The sequence below is a fragment of the Mixophyes fleayi genome (genome assembly GCF_038048845.1).
Source record: "Mixophyes fleayi isolate aMixFle1 chromosome 1 unlocalized genomic scaffold, aMixFle1.hap1 SUPER_1_unloc_2, whole genome shotgun sequence".
NCBI classification, from domain to species: Eukaryota; Metazoa; Chordata; class Amphibia; order Anura; family Limnodynastidae; genus Mixophyes; species Mixophyes fleayi.
The window spans coordinates 619,643-640,158 of record NW_027445876.1 but is presented as its reverse complement, the minus strand read 5'-3'; the positions used below and the strand labels follow the sequence as shown (position 1 = coordinate 640,158).

General features: G+C 45.2%; 1 protein-coding gene across 1 annotated transcript; it reads left to right on the top strand.

The window, feature by feature from the left end:
• Window positions 1-6: 6 nt before the first annotated feature.
• Window positions 7-20,239, top strand: WDR54 (WD repeat domain 54). The gene is made up of 10 exons (XM_075193678.1): window positions 7-2,847; window positions 4,194-4,429; window positions 4,695-4,757; window positions 10,918-10,984; window positions 11,516-11,572; window positions 12,473-12,600; window positions 12,672-12,772; window positions 13,644-13,806; window positions 16,949-17,023; window positions 17,106-20,239. Exons 2-10 carry the CDS (start codon window positions 4,205-4,207, stop codon window positions 17,235-17,237), a joined length of 1,011 nt encoding a protein of 336 aa, XP_075049779.1. The 5' UTR covers window positions 7-2,847; window positions 4,194-4,204; the 3' UTR covers window positions 17,238-20,239.
• The last annotated feature ends 277 nt before the right edge of the window (window positions 20,240-20,516 follow it).

The following is a 20,516-nucleotide window of genomic DNA, read 5'->3' as shown; positions in this document are numbered from 1 at the left end:
TATAAAGAAAGGTTATAAATGACAGTGTCAGATATTGTAGCATGAAAACACTATAATTACTTTATATAGATTGTGATACTAACACCCAGTAGATGTCAGACACAGACAACCTCCTGTTTGGAAAAATGGTGCTTTTATTGTTCTCACCAAGAGCACAACACACTGTTGTCAGGATGACACTAGGTGACCCGAGCTCTGGCTAGATATAAACCTCCTGCCTAGTCACCGGCCACCTAGCTGACAGCGGTCACCCCGCACAATGATACAATACTGGCTTAAATATATATATATTAGACTCTGTCCTCCACCTGTGTGTGCTCCACCTAGGAGTCTGACTCTTCTAGCATGTAACACTGTCTGCAGTCTGTACCTGTCAGAACAGGTCTGGCACCACAGAGAGCGCATCTCTGTGAGAGACAACGCAGCTCTGGGAGAGAGAGCGCGTCTCTGTGGGAGAGAGAGCGCGTCTCTGTGGGAGAGAACGTCTCCATTTTTGTGCAGACTCCCTGGCCTATGCTCTAGTTTATTTAACTGTGATTTGACTAAGCCTTGACCAGTGACACATCCATGTTTGGCTTCTTTCATCGCCATCTTTCGTGTCCTCACACTCACACCGACCCTTGAGAACATTATTTTGAAACAGTTTGTCTTTTTTCTGAACTCATAGCCTCCGAGTCTGGAACAAGGACCCTTGTTGAGCCCCTTCCAGCTGTGGCTGTACTGTAGCAGTGGGTGGGTGTTCTAGAATACATAACTGTTTTATGGCCAGGTGGACTCCAGGGAAGCAGAACCTGTTGTCTAGGTCCATCTTCCCCTAAGTGTCCACCACCCACCTGAGTGTGCGCAGTTTGTAACTAAGGGTACTTGATCCAGTGGAACTACTAGTTGTTCTAAGTTTCTCACCTTTACAGTTTCTAAACAACATATCTGTTAAGAGCAGCACGAGACCCTCATCTGCAAGAACCGGGTAGTAGCACCTGCCCGGTGGAGAGGACAGAACACAGTAGGAGGTAATGAGCAACCAGGATATATTAGTAGAACTCTGAGCCAGACAGGCAAAGATTAATATGGAGTAGTCTGGCACTTGTCTGATGGAGTGGACAACCAAACAGGCAGGGAGCAGGAGTAGGGAAGACAGCAGAATCCTTTAAACAAGCCAGGGGTCAGGGCAGATAGAGAAATCATCATCATTTATTTATATAGCGCCACTAATTCCGCAGAGCTGTACAGAGAACTCATTCACGTCAATCCCTGCCCCATTGGAGCTTACAGTCTAAATTTCCTAATATAGACACACACTCACACACAGACATAGACAGACAAACAGAGAAGAAGACAGACAGAGAGGGAGAGACTAGGGTCAATTTTGATAGCAGCCAATTAACCTACCAGTATGTTTTTGGAGTGTGGGAGGAAACCGGAGCACCCGGAGGAAACCCACGCAAACACAGGGAGAACATACAAACTCCACACAGATAAGACCATGGTCGGGAATCGAACTCATGGCCCCAGTGCTGTGAGGCAGAAGTGCTATCCACTAAGCCACCGTGTTGCACCGTGAGAGCAAATCCGTTTAACAAAGCCAAGAGTCAGGAGTGGAGAAGACAGCAGAATCCTTTAAACAAGCCAGGGGTCAGGGCAGATAGAGTTATGAGAGCAAATCCGTTTAACAAAGCCAAGAGTCAGGCGTGGAGAAGACAGCAATTCCTATAAACAATCCGGGTGTGACAGGATGGACCGCCTATGCCACCCTGTCTGTTGCTGCTGGGAACCCACTGGGCTTACTTTGCCATGTTACCTTTCTTTATCCCAAATGCGCCCTCCTACCGCAGTAGGAGGGGCTTAAGCTGCTGCCACCACTGGACTCCTTACCAGCATCCAGAACTGCGTTCCTTCTAGGTAAGTGTTGCTGCTAGTGTACCCTGATGCTGGTGTACCTGGACTGGTACCCCTGATCTCTTATAGATCAGGGTTGCTCTGGGTGGATCCCCCTTGGCCTATCACACTGGCCAGAGCTGCTGGGTAGCGGGCAGCGCGGTGGTACTGGGTGCTGGGTCCTGGGTCCAAACCTCAGAACAGCAGGTAACTGGTTAGAGTTGGGTCTAATTTGTAGGTCACAGGATTTTCAGTATGGAAGAAGTTGTCAAGCAGGATCTTGAAGCAAGTGATGTTTATTTAGATACAGTTTTGGACACAGCCTAGCAGGGGGTAAGCCAGCCTCCTGAACTCTTTTGAAGAAGTCTGAGTTATTTTTAGTATCCGGATGCAATATGTTTCCCCAAACATGAATTTAAATGCATTTTATACTTAACAAAATTTACACTTATCTGTGATATCCTACATCATGTGCTGTTTACAATGCTAGGTTTCCTGTCTGTCTAACAAGACCTGCACACAGAGTCTTAATGTCTGCATCTGTTGCTTAACCATGATAAACTTTTAATTCAAAACAGCATTTTCTTGATCTTTCTCTGCTGCAATCTCTTTTGCCATCTCTTTAAGGGCTCACACTTCTTTTCCACTTTCATCATGTTACTTTTGCAATTCATGCAACTGTTTGAGTTCTACATCTCTTCTTCAAGCCAAAAGAGATTCATAAAAGCTTTTGGCCATTCGCTAAAACTTTTCCCTGGCCACATAATGCTCTCCAGTTAATAACAGGGTTTTGCAGACTTTATCTCCCACCTGCAAACTCTAGTGCAGGTTTTCCAAATCTTCCTGCTGGGACTGAGCTTCAGACACACCCATCTGTAAAGTAAAGACAGTTTTCCCCAGCAACAACTTACTGTTGTATTGAAGCCTTTAAACAACAAGCGTGATCTATATATACATCCAGCACTTCCACAGGTAAATAGCCAAACCTCTTTGCACAGGTTTGTGGTTTTTTTTGAACCACAGCTAACTTGCACCTTTGTGAATCATTAGGCATGGCACTACAATAACCAGCAGTTTTTCAACACTTTTGCTTTCTTTATAAAACAAATAGGTGCTTTAAAGTTCACAGGGTTTTTCTGTGCCCCTCCACAGACACTTTTCTTTCACTACAACACATATTTTTTTCCTCACTGCAACTGTCAGCTCTATAACATTTTGTTACTTGATGGTGGTATTCAGCATATTGTACTCACCACCATTGGATCTGATTGGTTGGGGCGGTCAGTGGGGATTTAGCTGACCTTTGTAATCCCAGGGAGACAACGCTGTGATACTGACACCTGGCAGATCAGATACAACAACTTCTAGCTTGGAAAAATGGTGCTTTTATTGTTCATATCACCAATAAGACAACATATTTATGTCAGGGTGACACCAAGCCACTCAAACTCTGGCTAGACACAGACAATGCCTAGTCACCGGGCAACTAGCTGGCATCAGTCCCAATGCACCGAGGTTTAAACATAACAAAGTCCTCCCTTGAGTTATATTGCGTCATTAGACCCTGTCCTCCACATGTAGGGAGTGTTAGTTCATTACTTGCCACCTATATCTGGATCCGGCCATGTCTGCCATGTGAGTGGGCTTGTAGAGGTCTGTGAGGAGCGGAGAGAGCTGGACAATTGGGTTGGTAGAATACAGTGTAGGGGATATAATGCATTATTATTACACAGTATAAACAAGAAAGTGCTCTGTCTAGACCCAAGGAGGGGGTGTTGCTGTATTGGGCAGCCACAAAGCTTCTTTCCCCCACATAATCCTCTGAGGTGAAGGAGATGAGGCATCTGCCTGTACTTTCTGTGGGGTGCACGTTACACCAACCAGAAGGACACATGTATATGGTAATCTGTCTAATGTGTAGAAATGTAACGCAGACAATGACGACTGTTGCAGTGCTCCTGTCTTGCGTAAGAAATTAGTCTCCAATGACCATTATATTTGGAGAAAAGTATAGCAGTGTAATCAGAGGGTCAGTCCTAGTTAGTCCTACAGGGGTAGAAGCTGGGACTTTGAAATGGTGCGAATCTATACGGCAAAATAAGCCACACCCCTTTCAATCAAAACCCTTCCTCGATCCGCCCAAAGATGCTCACCTTCCATCCAATCGCGTCCACTTTTAGACAAAGACCCACCCACTTTGGTGTAACCTTTTTGAGGTTCACAAATGGAAACTGTCCCTATGAAATCAGGACAGTAGGGGTTATGCTGTGAGTGCGCGGTTCCTGAATGACCCTTAGATAATGTTCTCTGGTTTGCAGCGATCTCCACCATGTACCGTAAAGATAAGAGCATACAGATGAAGAGCAGCGCCTCGGCTCTCTACAACAACCTCAGTGTATTGCCCATCACCAACAAGAGTCTCACTTACTTTACCGTTGTCCACGGCAACACCGTCAACATGGTGAGCGCCTCTGCCGATGGCCTCAACTTCTCCCACCGGCAGCTGCAATCCAAGGAGGAGAGTGTGGCCCTCAGCTCGTCCCTAATCACACAGGTCAGTCCCATTGCCCTTCATGTATGTTTTATTTTATATGTTCAGTAAGACACAGAGATGCGTGTTTACCATTCATTACTGGAAGCAGCACCCTATATCCTTCACAGAGGGACATGGCTACTGCCCCCTCCTCTATTTATCATCTGTAGTCATCCGCCTAGTGGTCAGACATAGGTACTGCCCCTCCTCTATTTCTCTGATAATCACAGCTGTACTTGTTAAATTCTAACAATGAGCTTTAATTAACCAGTTTATCCCACCATAGGCATCCTGGTGCAACCTGCCATCCAGGGTCCTGCTGGTACTCACGTCACAAAAAGGAATTCAGGTAAGAATGTGGTGTTCACGGGAAACGTCTTCACTATATATCATACAAGACGTACAGATGTCTACTCCTTGACCTGTCTGACCGATCTTCTCTATATACCATAAAAGACGTACTGATGTCTCCTCCTCGATCTGTCTGACCGATCTTCTCTATATACAAGACGTACTGATGTCTCCTCCTCGATCTGTCTGACCGATCTTCTCTATATATCATACAAGACGTACTGACGTCTCCTCATCTGTCTGACCGATCTTCTCTATATATCTTACAAGACGTACTGACGTCTCCTCATCTGTCTGACCGATCTTCTCTATATATCTTACAAGACGTACAGACGTCTCCTCCTCGATCTGTCTGACTGATCTTCTCTATATATCATACAAGACATACAGACGTCTCCTCCTCATCTGTCTGACCGATCTTCTCTATATATCATACAAGACGTACAGACGTCTCCTCCTCGGTCTGTCTGACTGATCTTCTCTATATATCATACAAGACTTACAGACGTCACCTCCTCCTTCTGTCTGACCGATCTTCTCTATATATCATACAAGACATACAGACGTCTCCTCCTCATCTGTCTGACCGATCTTCTCTATATATCATACAAGACGTACAGACGTCTCCTCCTCGGTCTGTCTGACCGATCTTCTCTATATATCATAGAAGACGTACAGACGTCTCCTCCTCAATCTGTCTGACCGATCTTCTCTATATATCATACAAGACATACAGACGTCTCCTCCTCGATCTGTCTGACCGATCTTCTCTATATATCATACAAGACGTACAGACGTCTTCTCCTCAATCTGTCTGACCGATCTTCTCTATATATCGTACAAGACGTACAGACGTCTCCTCCTCGATCTGTCTGACCGATCTTCTCTATATATCGTACAAGACGTACAGACGTCTCCTCCTCGATCTGTCTGACCGATCTTCTCTATATATCGTACAAGACGTACAGACGTCTCCTCCTCGATCTGTCTGACCGATCTTCTATATATATCGTACAAGACGTACTGATGTATCCTCCTCGATCTGTCTGACCAATCTTCTCTATATATCGTACAAGACGTACTGACGTCTCCTCCTCGATCTATCTGACCGATCTTCTTTATATATCGTACAAGACGTACAGACGTCTCCTCCTCGATCTGTCTGACCGATCTTCTCTATATATCATACAAGACGTACTGATGTATCCTCCTCGATCTGTCTGACCGATCTTCTCTATATATCATACAAGACGTACAGACGTCTCCTCCTCGATCTGTCTGAACGATCTTCTCTATATATCATACAAGACGTACAGACGTCTCCTCCTCGATCTGTCTGACCGATCTTCTCTATATATCATACAAGACGTACAGACGTCTCCTCCTCGATCTGCCTGACCGATCTTCTCTATATATCATACAAGACGTACAGATGTCTCCTCCTCGATCTGTCTGACCGATCTTCTCTATATATCATACAAGACGTACAGATGTCTCCTCCTCGATCTGTCTGACCGATCTTCTCTATATATCGTACAAGACGTACAGACGTCTCCTCCTCGATCTGTCTGACCGATCTTCTCTATATATCGTACAAGACGTACTGACGTCTCCTCCTCGATCTGTCTGACCGATCTTCTCTATATATCGTACAAGACGTACAGACGTCTCCTCCTCGATCTGTCTGACCGATCTTCTCTATATATCGTACAAGACGTACAGACGTCTCCTCCTCGATCTGTCTGACCGATCTTCTCTATATATCGTACAAGACGTACTGACGTCTCCTCCTCGATCTATCTGACCGATCTTCTTTATATATCGTACAAGACGTACAGATGTCTCCTCCTCGATCTGTCTGACCGATCTTCTCTATATATCGTACAAGACGTACTGATGTATCCTCGATCTGTCTGACCGATCTTCTCTATATATCATACAAGACGTACAGACGTCTCCTCCTCGATCTGTCTGACCGATCTTCTCTATATATCGTACAAGACGTACAGACGTCTCCTCCTCGATCTGTCTGACCGATCTTCTCTATATATCGTACAAGACGTACAGACGTCTCCTCCTCGATCTGTCTGACCGATCTTCTCTATATATCGTACAAGACGTACTGACGTCTCCTCCTCGATCTGTCTGACCGATCTTCTTTATATATCGTACAAGACGTACAGATGTCTCCTCCTTGATCTGTCTGACCGATCTTCTCTATATATCGTACAAGACGTACTGATGTATCCTCGATCTGTCTGACCGATCTTCTCTATATATCATACAAGACGTACAGACGTCTCCTCCTCGATCTGTCTGACCGATCTTCTCTATATATCATACAAGACGTACAGATGTCTCCTCCTCGATCTGTCTGACCGATCTTCTCTATATATCGTACAAGACGTACTGATGTATCCTCGATCTGTCTGACCGATCTTCTCTATATATCATACAAGACGTACAGATGTCTCCTCCTCGATCTGTCTGACCGATCTTCTCTATATATCATACAAGACGTACAGACGTCTCCTCCTCGATCTGTCTGACCGATCTCTATATATCATACAAGACGTACAGACGTCTCCTCCTCGGTCTGTCTGACCGATCTCTATATATCATACAAGACGTACAGACGTCTCCTCCTCGATCTGTCTGACCGATCTTCTCTATATATCATACAAGACGTACAGACGTCTCCTCCTCGGTCTGTCTGACCGATCTTCTCTATATATCATACAAGACGTACAGACGTCTCCTCCTCGGTCTGTCTGACCGATCTTCTCTATATATCATACAAGACGTACAGACGTCTCCTCCTCGGTCTGTCTGACCGATCTCTATATATCATACAAGACGTACAGACGTCTCCTCCTCGATCTGTCTGACCGATCTTCTCTATATATCATACAAGACGTACAGACGTCTCCTCCTCGGTCTGTCTGACCGATCTTCTCTATATATCATACAAGACGTACAGACGTCTCCTCCTCGATCTGTCTGACCGATCTTCTCTATATATCATACAAGACGTACAGACGTCTCCTCCTCGGTCTGTCTGACCGATCTTCTCTATATATCATACAAGACGTACAGACGTCTCCTCCTCGGTCTGTCTGACCGATCTTCTCTATATATCATAGAAGACGTACAGACGTCTCCTCCTCAATCTGTCTGACCGATCTTCTCTATATATCATACAAGACATACAGACGTCTCCTCCTCGATCTGTCTGACCGATCTTCTCTATATATCATACAAGACGTACAGACGTCTTCTCCTCAATCTGTCTGACCGATCTTCTCTATATATCGTACAAGACGTACAGACGTCTCCTCCTCGATCTGTCTGACCGATCTTCTCTATATATCGTACAAGACGTACAGACGTCTCCTCCTCGATCTGTCTGACCGATCTTCTCTATATATCGTACAAGACGTACAGACGTCTCCTCCTCGATCTGTCTGACCGATCTTCTATATATATCGTACAAGACGTACTGATGTATCCTCCTCGATCTGTCTGACCAATCTTCTCTATATATCGTACAAGACGTACTGACGTCTCCTCCTCGATCTATCTGACCGATCTTCTTTATATATCGTACAAGACGTACAGACGTCTCCTCCTCGATCTGTCTGACCGATCTTCTCTATATATCATACAAGACGTACTGATGTATCCTCCTCGATCTGTCTGACCGATCTTCTCTATATATCATACAAGACGTACAGACGTCTCCTCCTCGATCTGTCTGAACGATCTTCTCTATATATCATACAAGACGTACAGACGTCTCCTCCTCGATCTGTCTGACCGATCTTCTCTATATATCATACAAGACGTACAGACGTCTCCTCCTCGATCTGCCTGACCGATCTTCTCTATATATCATACAAGACGTACAGATGTCTCCTCCTCGATCTGTCTGACCGATCTTCTCTATATATCATACAAGACGTACAGATGTCTCCTCCTCGATCTGTCTGACCGATCTTCTCTATATATCGTACAAGACGTACAGACGTCTCCTCCTCGATCTGTCTGACCGATCTTCTCTATATATCGTACAAGACGTACTGACGTCTCCTCCTCGATCTGTCTGACCGATCTTCTCTATATATCGTACAAGACGTACAGACGTCTCCTCCTCGATCTGTCTGACCGATCTTCTCTATATATCGTACAAGACGTACAGACGTCTCCTCCTCGATCTGTCTGACCGATCTTCTCTATATATCGTACAAGACGTACTGACGTCTCCTCCTCGATCTATCTGACCGATCTTCTTTATATATCGTACAAGACGTACAGATGTCTCCTCCTCGATCTGTCTGACCGATCTTCTCTATATATCGTACAAGACGTACTGATGTATCCTCGATCTGTCTGACCGATCTTCTCTATATATCATACAAGACGTACAGACGTCTCCTCCTCGATCTGTCTGACCGATCTTCTCTATATATCGTACAAGACGTACAGACGTCTCCTCCTCGATCTGTCTGACCGATCTTCTCTATATATCGTACAAGACGTACAGACGTCTCCTCCTCGATCTGTCTGACCGATCTTCTCTATATATCGTACAAGACGTACTGACGTCTCCTCCTCGATCTGTCTGACCGATCTTCTTTATATATCGTACAAGACGTACAGATGTCTCCTCCTTGATCTGTCTGACCGATCTTCTCTATATATCGTACAAGACGTACTGATGTATCCTCGATCTGTCTGACCGATCTTCTCTATATATCATACAAGACGTACAGACGTCTCCTCCTCGATCTGTCTGACCGATCTTCTCTATATATCATACAAGACGTACAGATGTCTCCTCCTCGATCTGTCTGACCGATCTTCTCTATATATCGTACAAGACGTACTGATGTATCCTCGATCTGTCTGACCGATCTTCTCTATATATCATACAAGACGTACAGATGTCTCCTCCTCGATCTGTCTGACCGATCTTCTCTATATATCATACAAGACGTACAGACGTCTCCTCCTCGATCTGTCTGACCGATCTCTATATATCATACAAGACGTACAGACGTCTCCTCCTCGGTCTGTCTGACCGATCTCTATATATCATACAAGACGTACAGACGTCTCCTCCTCGATCTGTCTGACCGATCTTCTCTATATATCATACAAGACGTACAGACGTCTCCTCCTCGGTCTGTCTGACCGATCTTCTCTATATATCATACAAGACGTACAGACGTCTCCTCCTCGGTCTGTCTGACCGATCTTCTCTATATATCATACAAGACGTACAGACGTCTCCTCCTCGGTCTGTCTGACCGATCTCTATATATCATACAAGACGTACAGACGTCTCCTCCTCGATCTGTCTGACCGATCTTCTCTATATATCATACAAGACGTACAGACGTCTCCTCCTCGGTCTGTCTGACCGATCTTCTCTATATATCATACAAGACGTACAGACGTCTACTCCTCGATCTGTCTGACCGATCTTCTCTATATATCATACAAGACGTACAGACGTCTCCTCCTCGATCTATCTGACCGATCTTCTCTATATATTGTACAAGATGTACAGACGTCTTCTCCTCGATCTGTCTGACCGATCTTCTCTATAAATCATACAAGACGTACAGACGTCTCCTCCTCATCTGTCTGACCGATCTTCTCTATATATCATACAAGACGTACAGACGTCTCCTCCTCGGTCTGTCTGACCGATCTTCTCTATATATCATACAAGACGTACAGACGTCTCCTCCTCGGTCTGGCTGACCGATCTTCTCTATATATCATACAAGACGTACAGACGTCTCCTCCTCGGTCTGTCTGACCGATCTCTATATATCATACAAGACGTACAGACGTCTCCTCCTCGATCTGTCTGACCGATCTTCTCTATATATCATACAAGACGTACAGACGTCTCCTCCTCGGTCTGTCTGACCGATCTTCTCTATATATCATACAAGACGTACAGACGTCTACTCCTCGATCTGTCTGACCGATCTTCTCTATATATCATACAAGACGTACAGACGTCTCCTCCTCGATCTATCTGACCGATCTTCTCTATATATTGTACAAGATGTACAGACGTCTTCTCCTCGATCTGTCTGACCGATCTTCACTGTATATCATTCCCATTGTTTCTCTATCTTTAGATGTATGAATCTGATGGCTCTATAATGGTGTACTGGCACGCACTTGATGCCCTAGAGACTCCACAGGGTAAGTGATATGTCACCCTGCAGTGGGAGGGGCAGGCTCCATGTCTCATAACTCCCTCCTGTCTGTGTCACCCTGCAGGGGGAAGGGCAGGCGCCATGTCTCCTAGCTCCCTTCTGTCTGTGTCACCCTGCAGTGGAAGGGGCATGCTCCATGTCTCCTAGCTCCCTCCTGTCTGTGTCACCCTGCAGTGGGAGGGGCATGCTCCATGTCTCCTAGCTCCCTTCTGTCTGTGTCACCCTGCAGGGGGAGGGGCAGGCGCCATGTCTCATAGCTCCCTCCTGTCTGTGTCACCCTGCAGTGGGAGGGGCATGCTCCATGTCTCCTAGCTCCCTCCTGTCTGTGTCACCCTGCAGTGGGAGGGGCATGCTCCATGTCTCCTAGCTCCCTTCTGTCTGTGTCACCATGCAGTGGGAGGGGCAGGCGCCATGTCTCATAGCTCCCTCCTGTCTGTGTCACCCTGTAGTGGGAGGGGCAGTAAGGGGACTATATTATAGTTTAATGTTTCACATTTTGTGCTTTCTTTGTGTACAGCTCAGGCCGTGTTTGCTCGAGGTATCGCCCCTGCTGGAGGACAGTACATCTGTGTAGGTCTGTAACCTTTGATATTTTATTACCGCTGCATTAAGCTTTTCGCTCTGGAGTGAATACATGAAACATGCCCCAGTCCTTCCGGAGGAGAGTATGTTATACAATGTGCTGTTTATGGGCTGTCCCTGGTGAGAACTAGATGCTCTGGTCATCCGTCTGGTTTTTACTTTCTGTCTCGTCACTTTACACAGTGATGTAATAGGCAGCTGTCCCTGGTGAGAACTTGCTGCTCTGGTCACCCCCCTGGTTTTTACTCTCTCATTCTCGTCACTTTACACAGTGATGTAATAGGCAGCTGTCCCTGGTGACACCTAGCTGCTCTGGTCACCCCCCTGGTTTTTACTCTCTCATTCTCGTCACTTTACACAGTGATGTAATAGGCAGCTGTCCCTGGTGACACCTAGCTGCTCTGGTCACCCCCCTGGTTTTTACTCTCTCATTCTCGTCACTTTACACAGTGATGTAATAGGCAGCTGTCCCTGGTGACACCTAGCTGCTCTGGTCACCCCCCTGGTTTTTACTCTCTCATTCTCATCACTTTACACAGTGATGTAATAGGCAGCTGTCCCTGGTGAGAACTAGCTGCTCTGGTCATCCCCCTGGTTTTTCTCAATCACCATCACTATACACTGATTTGTAACTAACTTAGCTTGGAGGCAATGTGCGGTAGAATTCTACAGGTGGCAGATAGGAGACCTGGTGCACAGGTACTGTTAGATAACGCTGCTTACAGTACATATTTAGGTAAGGAGAGCAGACACCTGGTTAACACGGGTTACAGCACCCTAATACCTGTGCACCAATTACATAGGTTCCCATTGAGTTTCACCTTCTAGGAGGCCCTAGAAAGACACCAGGTGCCCAGGATGGAGGTTTCTGAGTGTGTTGATCTCTCCACAGGAACCTCCTCCGGCCTTGTCCTGGTGTTTGACATCCCAGCTAAGGGCACTAATATTACATTGGCTGAGGTGCTGGCAGAGCACAGGGACCCCATTACCGACATTGCCTGTGAGACGTGCGGGGGCAAGGTAAGAGACCGGAATACAACAGCCTGGCCCTATGGTCCAGCCTTCCTGTACTGAATCCGTCTCTCCCGCAGGACATGGCAGCTGACCTGGTGACGGCTGATGATGCCGGGGTCCTGTGTGTCTGGAAGTCTGGAGAAGATTTCAAACTGGTGACAAAGATATCGGCATATGGGTGAGTGTCTATAGACTGTCCTCCATACGAGCTGTGGACCTGTCTCAGATACACGAGGCTTTAATAATCCTCCTCTATACTCCCTGTTAATTCCCTCTACTATTCCATAAATGGTCAGCATTATCTCTTCACATTGTCTGTTGAAACCTTTCAGACAGAAGCCCTATTTTTAATATTAGGAGTTTTTCAGTATTTTATAGGACCCAGGATAATGATTTTCAGTTTTGATTGGAGTTACCTTTTAACTTTTCTGCTTCACGGACTCTGAGAACAGGTTGGTCTATTCCTATGGATGTTGTTAATGCTCTGATTGGCTGGATGTTGGTCTCATCATGTACACGTTCTAATGCTCTGATTGGCTATGAATCATGATGATGACATCTGGACCTTATTCCTTACATCAATATTGGACATATGAAAGTTTTTGCTTTCGTAGAGGCACAATTTCCACCCCTTCGAGGACATTTACAAGTCTTATTTCATGGAGCACAAGGTCATGTGCCTCCACTATCCGGGATATTTAGTCCTCTCTCTACACCTTGAATTTCATTTACATATCTAGTCCCACAAAACAATATTTTTATCTTGTGGCCACAATACAATGTACATGAGGGGACTCCTATCGGAGGACACAGAGCCAATGCTCTTCCCACCATAACTAAGAGGGAACACTCGAAACACGTAGATTACAATAACCGATTTATTTATTGTAATAACAACATTTAGATCCCTTGGTAGACAGATATTGCTGAACGGTGGTCAGGATGAGGTGAAGGAGTAACATGGGCAGAAGATTTCCTGAATGTTACCATGTCTCCCTATAAACCACTCGTTGCCGGTAGCCGCACAATCCTCTCTCTTTGTCCTGCAGGGTCACCTGCTCCTCGGTGAAGCTGTGGGACGGGATGATCGCTGCGGCCTATGGCACTGGCCAAATCCGGGTGTATGATGCCGGCACTGGAGAAGTAACTGCCGAGCTTGATGCCCACGCCAGGTGGATCTACACACTGGACATTGCCCCCGAATCTGGCAAAGTATGTTCTTCTTTCCATGTTCGTCTATATGTGACCTCACTTAGATGTATGTGTGCGTCTATATGTGACCTCACTCCGTACATTGTACCTGTGGGGTGATGTTACTCTAGATGTATGTGTGCGTCTATATGTGACCTCACTTCGTACATTGTATCTGCGGGGTGATGTTACTCTCTAGGGTCACATGTATGTGTGCGTCTATATGTGACCTCACTCCGTACATTGTATCTGTGGGGTGATGTTACTCTAGATGTATGTGTGCGTCTATATGTGACCTCACTTCGTACATTGTATCTGCGGGGTGATGTTACTCTCTAGGGTCACATGTATGTGTGCGTCTATATGTGACCTCACTTAGATGTATGTGTGCGTCTATATGTGACCTCACTTAGATGTATGTGTGCGTCTATATGTGACCTCACTCCGTACATTGTATCTGTGGGGTGATGTTACTCTCTAGATGTATGTGTGCATCTATATGTGACCTCACTTAGATGTATGTGTGCGTCTATATGTGACCTCACTCCGTACATTGTACCTGTGGGGTGATGTTACTCTCTAGATGTATGTGTGCGTCTATATGTGACCTCACTCCGTACATTGTATCTGCCGGGTGATGTTACTCTAGATGTATGTGTGCATCTATATGTGACCTAACTCCGTACATTGTATCTGTGGGGTGATGTTACTCTAGATGTATGTGTGCGTCTATATGTGACCTCACTCCGTACATTGTATCTGTGGGGTGATGTTACTCTCTAGATGTATGTGTGCGTCTATATGTGACCTAACTCCGTACATTGTATCTGTGTGGTGATGTTACTCTCTAGATGTATGTGTGCGTCTATATGTGACCTCACTCCGTACATTGTATCTGTGGGGTGATGTTACTCTCTAGATGTATGTGTGCATCTATATGTGACCTCACTTAGATGTATGTGTGCGTCTATATGTGACCTCACTCCGTACATTGTATCTGCCGGGTGATGTTACTCTAGATGTATGTGTGCGTCTATATGTGACCTCACTCCGTACATTGTATCTGTGGGGTGATGTTACTCTAGATGTATGTGTGCGTCTATATGTGACCTCACTCCGTACATTGTATCTGTGGGGTGATGTTACTCTCTAGATGTATGTGTGCGTCTATATGTGACCTAACTCCGTACATTGTATCTGTGTGGTGATGTTACTCTCTAGATGTATGTGTGCGTCTATATGTGACCTCACTCCGTACATTGTATCTGTGGGGTGATGTTACTCTAGATGTATGTGTGCGTCTATATGTGACCTCACTCCGTACATTGTATCTGTGGGGTGATGTTACTCTAGATGTATGTGTGCGTCTATATGTGACCTCACTCCGTACATTGTATCTGTGGGGTGATGTTACTCTAGATGTATGTGTGCGTCTATATGTGACCTCACTCCGTACATTGTATCTGTGGGGTGATGTTACTCTAGATGTATGTGTGCGTCTATATGTGACCTAACTCCGTACATTGTATCTGTGGGGTGATGTTACTCTAGATGTATGTGTGCGTCTATATGTGACCTAACTCCGTACATTGTATCTGTGGGGTGATGTTACTCTAGATGTATGTGTGCGTCTATATGTGACCTCACTCCGTACATTGTATCTGTGGGGTGATGTTACTCTAGATGTATGTGTGCGTCTATATGTGACCTCACTCCGTACATTGTATCTGTGGGGTGATGTTACTCTAGATGTATGTGTGCGTCTATATGTGACCTCACTCCGTACATTGTATCTGTGGGGTGATGTTACTCTAGATGTATGTGTGCGTCTATATGTGACCTCACTCCGTACATTGTATCTGTGGGGTGATGTTACTCTAGATGTATGTGTGCGTCTATATGTGACCTCACTCCGTACATTGTATCTGTGGGGTGATGTTACTCTAGATGTATGTGTGCGTCTATATGTGACCTCACTCCGTACATTGTATCTGTGGGGTGATGTTACTCTAGATGTATGTGTGCGTCTATATGTGACCTCACTCCGTACATTGTATCTGTGGGGTGATGTTACTCTAGATGTATGTGTGCGTCTATATGTGACCTAACTCCGTACATTGTATCTGTGGGGTGATGTTACTCTAGATGTATGTGTGCGTCTATATGTGACCTAACTCCGTACATTGTATCTGTGGGGTGATGTTACTCTAGATGTATGTGTGCGTCTATATGTGACCTCACTCCGTACATTGTACCTGTGGGGTGATGTTACTCTAGATGTATGTGTGCGTCTATATGTGACCTCACTCCGTACATTGTATCTGTGGGGTGATGTTACTCTAGATGTATGTGTGCGTCTATATGTGACCTCACTCCGTACATTGTATCTGTGGGGTGATGTTACTCTAGATGTATGTGTGCGTCTATATGTGACCTCACTCCGTACATTGTATCTGTGGGGTGATGTTACTCTAGATGTATGTGTGCGTCTATATGTGACCTCACTCCGTACATTGTATCTGTGGGGTGATGTTATTCTAGATGTATGTGTGCGTCTATATGTGACCTCACTCCGTACATTGTATCTGTGGGGTGATGTTACTCTAGATGTATGTGTGTGTCTATATGTGACCTAACTCCGTACATTGTATCTGTGGGCTGATGTTACTCTATAGATGTTTGTGTGCGTCTATATGTGACCTAACTCCGTACATTGTATCTGTGGGGTGATGTTACTCTCTAGATTTATGTGTGCGTCTATATGTGACCTCACTCCGTACATTGTATCTGTGGGGTGATGTTACTCTAGATGTATGTGTGCGTATATATGTGACCTCACTCCGTACATTGTATCTGTGGGGTGATGTTACTCTCTAGATTTATGTGTGCGTCTATATGTGACCTCACTCCGTACATTGTATCTGTGGGGTGATGTTACTCTAGATGTATGTGTGCGTCTATATGTGACCTCACTCCGTACATTGTATCTGTGGGGTGATGTTACTCTGTAGATGTATGTGTGCATCTATATGTGACCTCACTTAGATGGATGTGTGCGTCTATATGTGACCTCACTTAGATGTATGTGTGCGTCTATATGTGACCTCACTTTGATGTATGTGTGCGTCTATATGTGACCTCACTCCATACATTGTGTCCACAGCTGCTATCGGGGGCAGAAGATTCGTTTGTGCAGATTTGGCAGTTGAGTCGCTGTGCGGAGTCTGGCACCATTGACGTGAGTTCTCTGTCATTGTATTTAGAGGACTTCTGGTCATCATGTGTGGTAATTAATCTGGTATAAATTTTCTGGTATATAGGTTGAACACCGTCACTCGGAGTGTGTGACAGACACTCAGATATGTGGGGCCCGATTCTGCGATCCTCAAGGATCATCCTTCGCTGTGACTGGTTATGATCTGAGTGAAATTATCCGATATGTGCAGGTCTAGGTCCGATGAACATTCTACTCCTAGAGGAAGGAGGACTGGGTGCAGATGGAGATCACCTGGAGCTAGACAGCGGCCATATTCACATAATCATCAGTTATTTGCGGTTTCAGAACATTGGCCTAGAACATCTGGGCTTACAGTAAATGTACCTGCTGTAGAATCCTACCTGGAATAGATAGAACATGTAGAGACCGACCATATTTGTATAATCACCTTCAGAACATAGATCTAGAACATCAGTATATCCCATGGATAGCCACCTGGAATAGATGGACCTTGTAGAGACCAACCTATGGATAGCCACCTGGAATAGATGGACCTTGTAGACAACAACCATCTTCTTATTTATTTTGAGAACAATGATCTAGAACAGTGATGATGTATTTCAAGCACCAACCACAAAAGGGCCACACTTTACCCTTCATATCATGAAAAAGCAACCTCAGCACCCCCACATCGCTGATCCCAAATGCATCCACATGCCCCTCACTGTCTTCAGAATTACACCACATGCCATTAACTTGTCACAAAATGCCCCCATAAAACTCCTCCACACGCCACTCTGCCCACCCCCCCCACATGTCAGCTAGAACCAGCAGAGGTAGGAGAGAGAATACACTGCTGTACCACCTTCTCCAATTTGTGGTGCTGCATGACCTCCCTAAGTTGTGATAAGGAAGCCAGCTGCTCCTATTCTCTGCAGAGAGCTGGGGGCCACAGGTGAGGCTCAACGGGCTGCCTGCTGCCCAACACTGACCTAGAGCGTCGGTGCGGCAGAGTCACATGAAGATACCAGATATATTCATGTACACACGTTCAGATGATTGACCTGGAACATCTAGGATCAGAGAGCTGGGAGTCACATGTAGATACCAGACATAGTCATGTATACACGTTCAGATGATTGACCTGGAACATCTAGGATCAGAGAGCTGGGAGTCACATGTAGATACCAGACATAGTAATGTACACACGTTCAGATGATTGACCTGGAACATCTAGGATCAGAGAGCTAGAAGTCATATGTAGATACCAGACATATTCATGTACACACGTTCAGATGATTGACCTGGAACATCTAGGATCAGAGAGCTGGGAGTCATGTAGATACCAGACATATTCATGTACACACGTTCAGATGATTGACCTGGAACATCTAGGATCAGAGAGCTGGGAGTCATGTAGATACCAGACATATTCATGTACACACGTTCAGATGATTGACCTGGAACATCTAGGATCAGAGAGCTGGGAGTCATGTAGATACCAGATATATTCATGTACACACGTTCAGATGATTGTCATTAGTCATGTGACATGAGTGGGTGGGGCATGCTATTTTGGTACATGTGGAAGACAGATCTGCTTAAAGTTGTGAGTACTGTTCAATGACAGTTCATCTATTATTGACCAATACGTAAGAGGCTGATTTCTGTCACATTTGGCTGTACATGTACAGTACTGAATGATCGGATGTGGTTGGATCCACCTTCCCCCACACGGACAATGGGGAAAAAACAAGCTATTGTTTGTTTATTTTATCAGCACAGTGTGCCTGGTGTATGGATTTCTATGGTAGAATGCCAACAGCATGGCTGAATCACATTGTGACAGGAAATCACAGGTTCATTAGCATCTGGTCTGATGCCAGGAAGGGGGATGGTGTTAGCTGGACCACCACATCTCTTTGTTTGAATGCGCACCAGGGAGTTCCCTGAGTGTGTTTTGAGGTAATAATACTATCAGATTTTAGTCTTCATGTCTGTGCCAAGAGCTATCCCCTGATGCTGTACATGATATCCCTGTGTTGTAAGTTGCCTTGTTGACATAGAGTGAAGTCTGCCCTAGTACAAACCTAGGTGATGCCCATAAAGGCTCGGTCACACAAGTCCTGCTTGTTGGCTCAGTCCACCCCATCTAGATACACCGTCTGTTCAAACGTTCACTAGGATTAATGCAGTATTTCATGTGCTGATGAACTCGTAGTAGAGGTGGGCGCATGTTGCTGTATTGTAGGTGCACATCCTTGTACTCCATCTGGGTGAATTATCACTGTGGTGAAACGAGGTATTAATATCACCTCCACCAGTCTGCACCTCATTTCTCTCTGTAGACTATAAAAACATAGACTTCTTCTAGCCCTCTGCTTCCCCATATTTGTCCATCATATTTATACTTGTATATATTGTATTTGTAAGTAGTTAATGTCTGGCAGCATGGTTTTATTGTCTTGCAGACTAGTCCATTGTCTCAGTCTAGGCTAAAGGATTATTGTCCACCAATCATGTATGAATGTCCATCACACCAGGGGGTCTCACGTATTAAGATAGGGAAAAGATCCATAGACAGAGCTCTATGTTTAATTACACAGGACTGCATTGTGTATTTAAATGTAAATGTGTCTGAATTGTGATCTCTCCTGTTTAAACAAACTCTACTGTATAACCACAGAACAATACCTATCCTTAATTATATCAAGAGTTACCCTTTGTCTATGTTTACCTGTGAAAAGGAAAACACAGAAAGGGACCAATCAGGCTGGTCCTGGGACTCATCAGAAGGTCATTTCTTCCTTTAAATACAAACTCCAGAGAACAGTACATGGGCATTCACTACCCAGGGATAGCTGGGGTCAGGCTGGTATTGAAGCATCGGCCTCTGTCCTGCCAGGGAAGGGTCAATCGGTCCCTGGAGTACTGCCGTTGCACTGATCTACCTTCAGGTCTTGGGGAGCTGTGTGTCCGCCACAGGTGGAGTGACAGTGACTCAGGACCGCTGTCTTGCTGGTAGCCTTAAAGGGAAAAGAGTCTGCGCCCCAGGAGAAGTTGGGATAGATTGCACCCCTTGAGAGTAGCTAGAATACCGGTGAAGTGTTTTCATTACATCCTATATGTTGTCTGTGCCAGACTGTAGTTCTATTTGTTGCAAGTTATTATTTAAATATTATTATTGCTATTTTATGGTACCATTTTGTTAAATAAACCTATTTATATTATGTCGGATATTTGCCTGGGTGATTTTGACCATTGGATAGGTACCGGGTAGCCCAGCTGTGCGGCGCAGAACGCTACACTAAGTCTGGTATCATCACAATCACCACCACATACAGATGGGTAACAGTCCTTGTGAGGACTACTTCTGAGCAATAAACTCCATTCTGCTTACAAGATCCTGCATGACGCCTATTACCTGCTGGACTCTGGTGAAGTAAAGAGCTAACACTCTAATCCTAGCAGTCCCGTGTTCTGACTCATAGTAAGTGGTCAGGAGGAACCAGCC

Bases quoted from the DNA above. Each gene is read 5' to 3' on its own strand.
- WDR54 (XM_075193678.1), top strand. From the start codon at position 4,205: ATGTACCGTAAAGATAAGAGCATACAGATGAAGAGCAGCGCCTCGGCT. The intron at 11,573-12,472 runs GTCTGTAACCTT...ATCTCTCCACAG, and splicing joins AGGACAGTACATCTGTGTAG to GAACCTCCTCCGGCCTTGTC. The intron at 12,601-12,671 runs GTAAGAGACCGG...TCTCTCCCGCAG, and splicing joins GTGAGACGTGCGGGGGCAAG to GACATGGCAGCTGACCTGGT.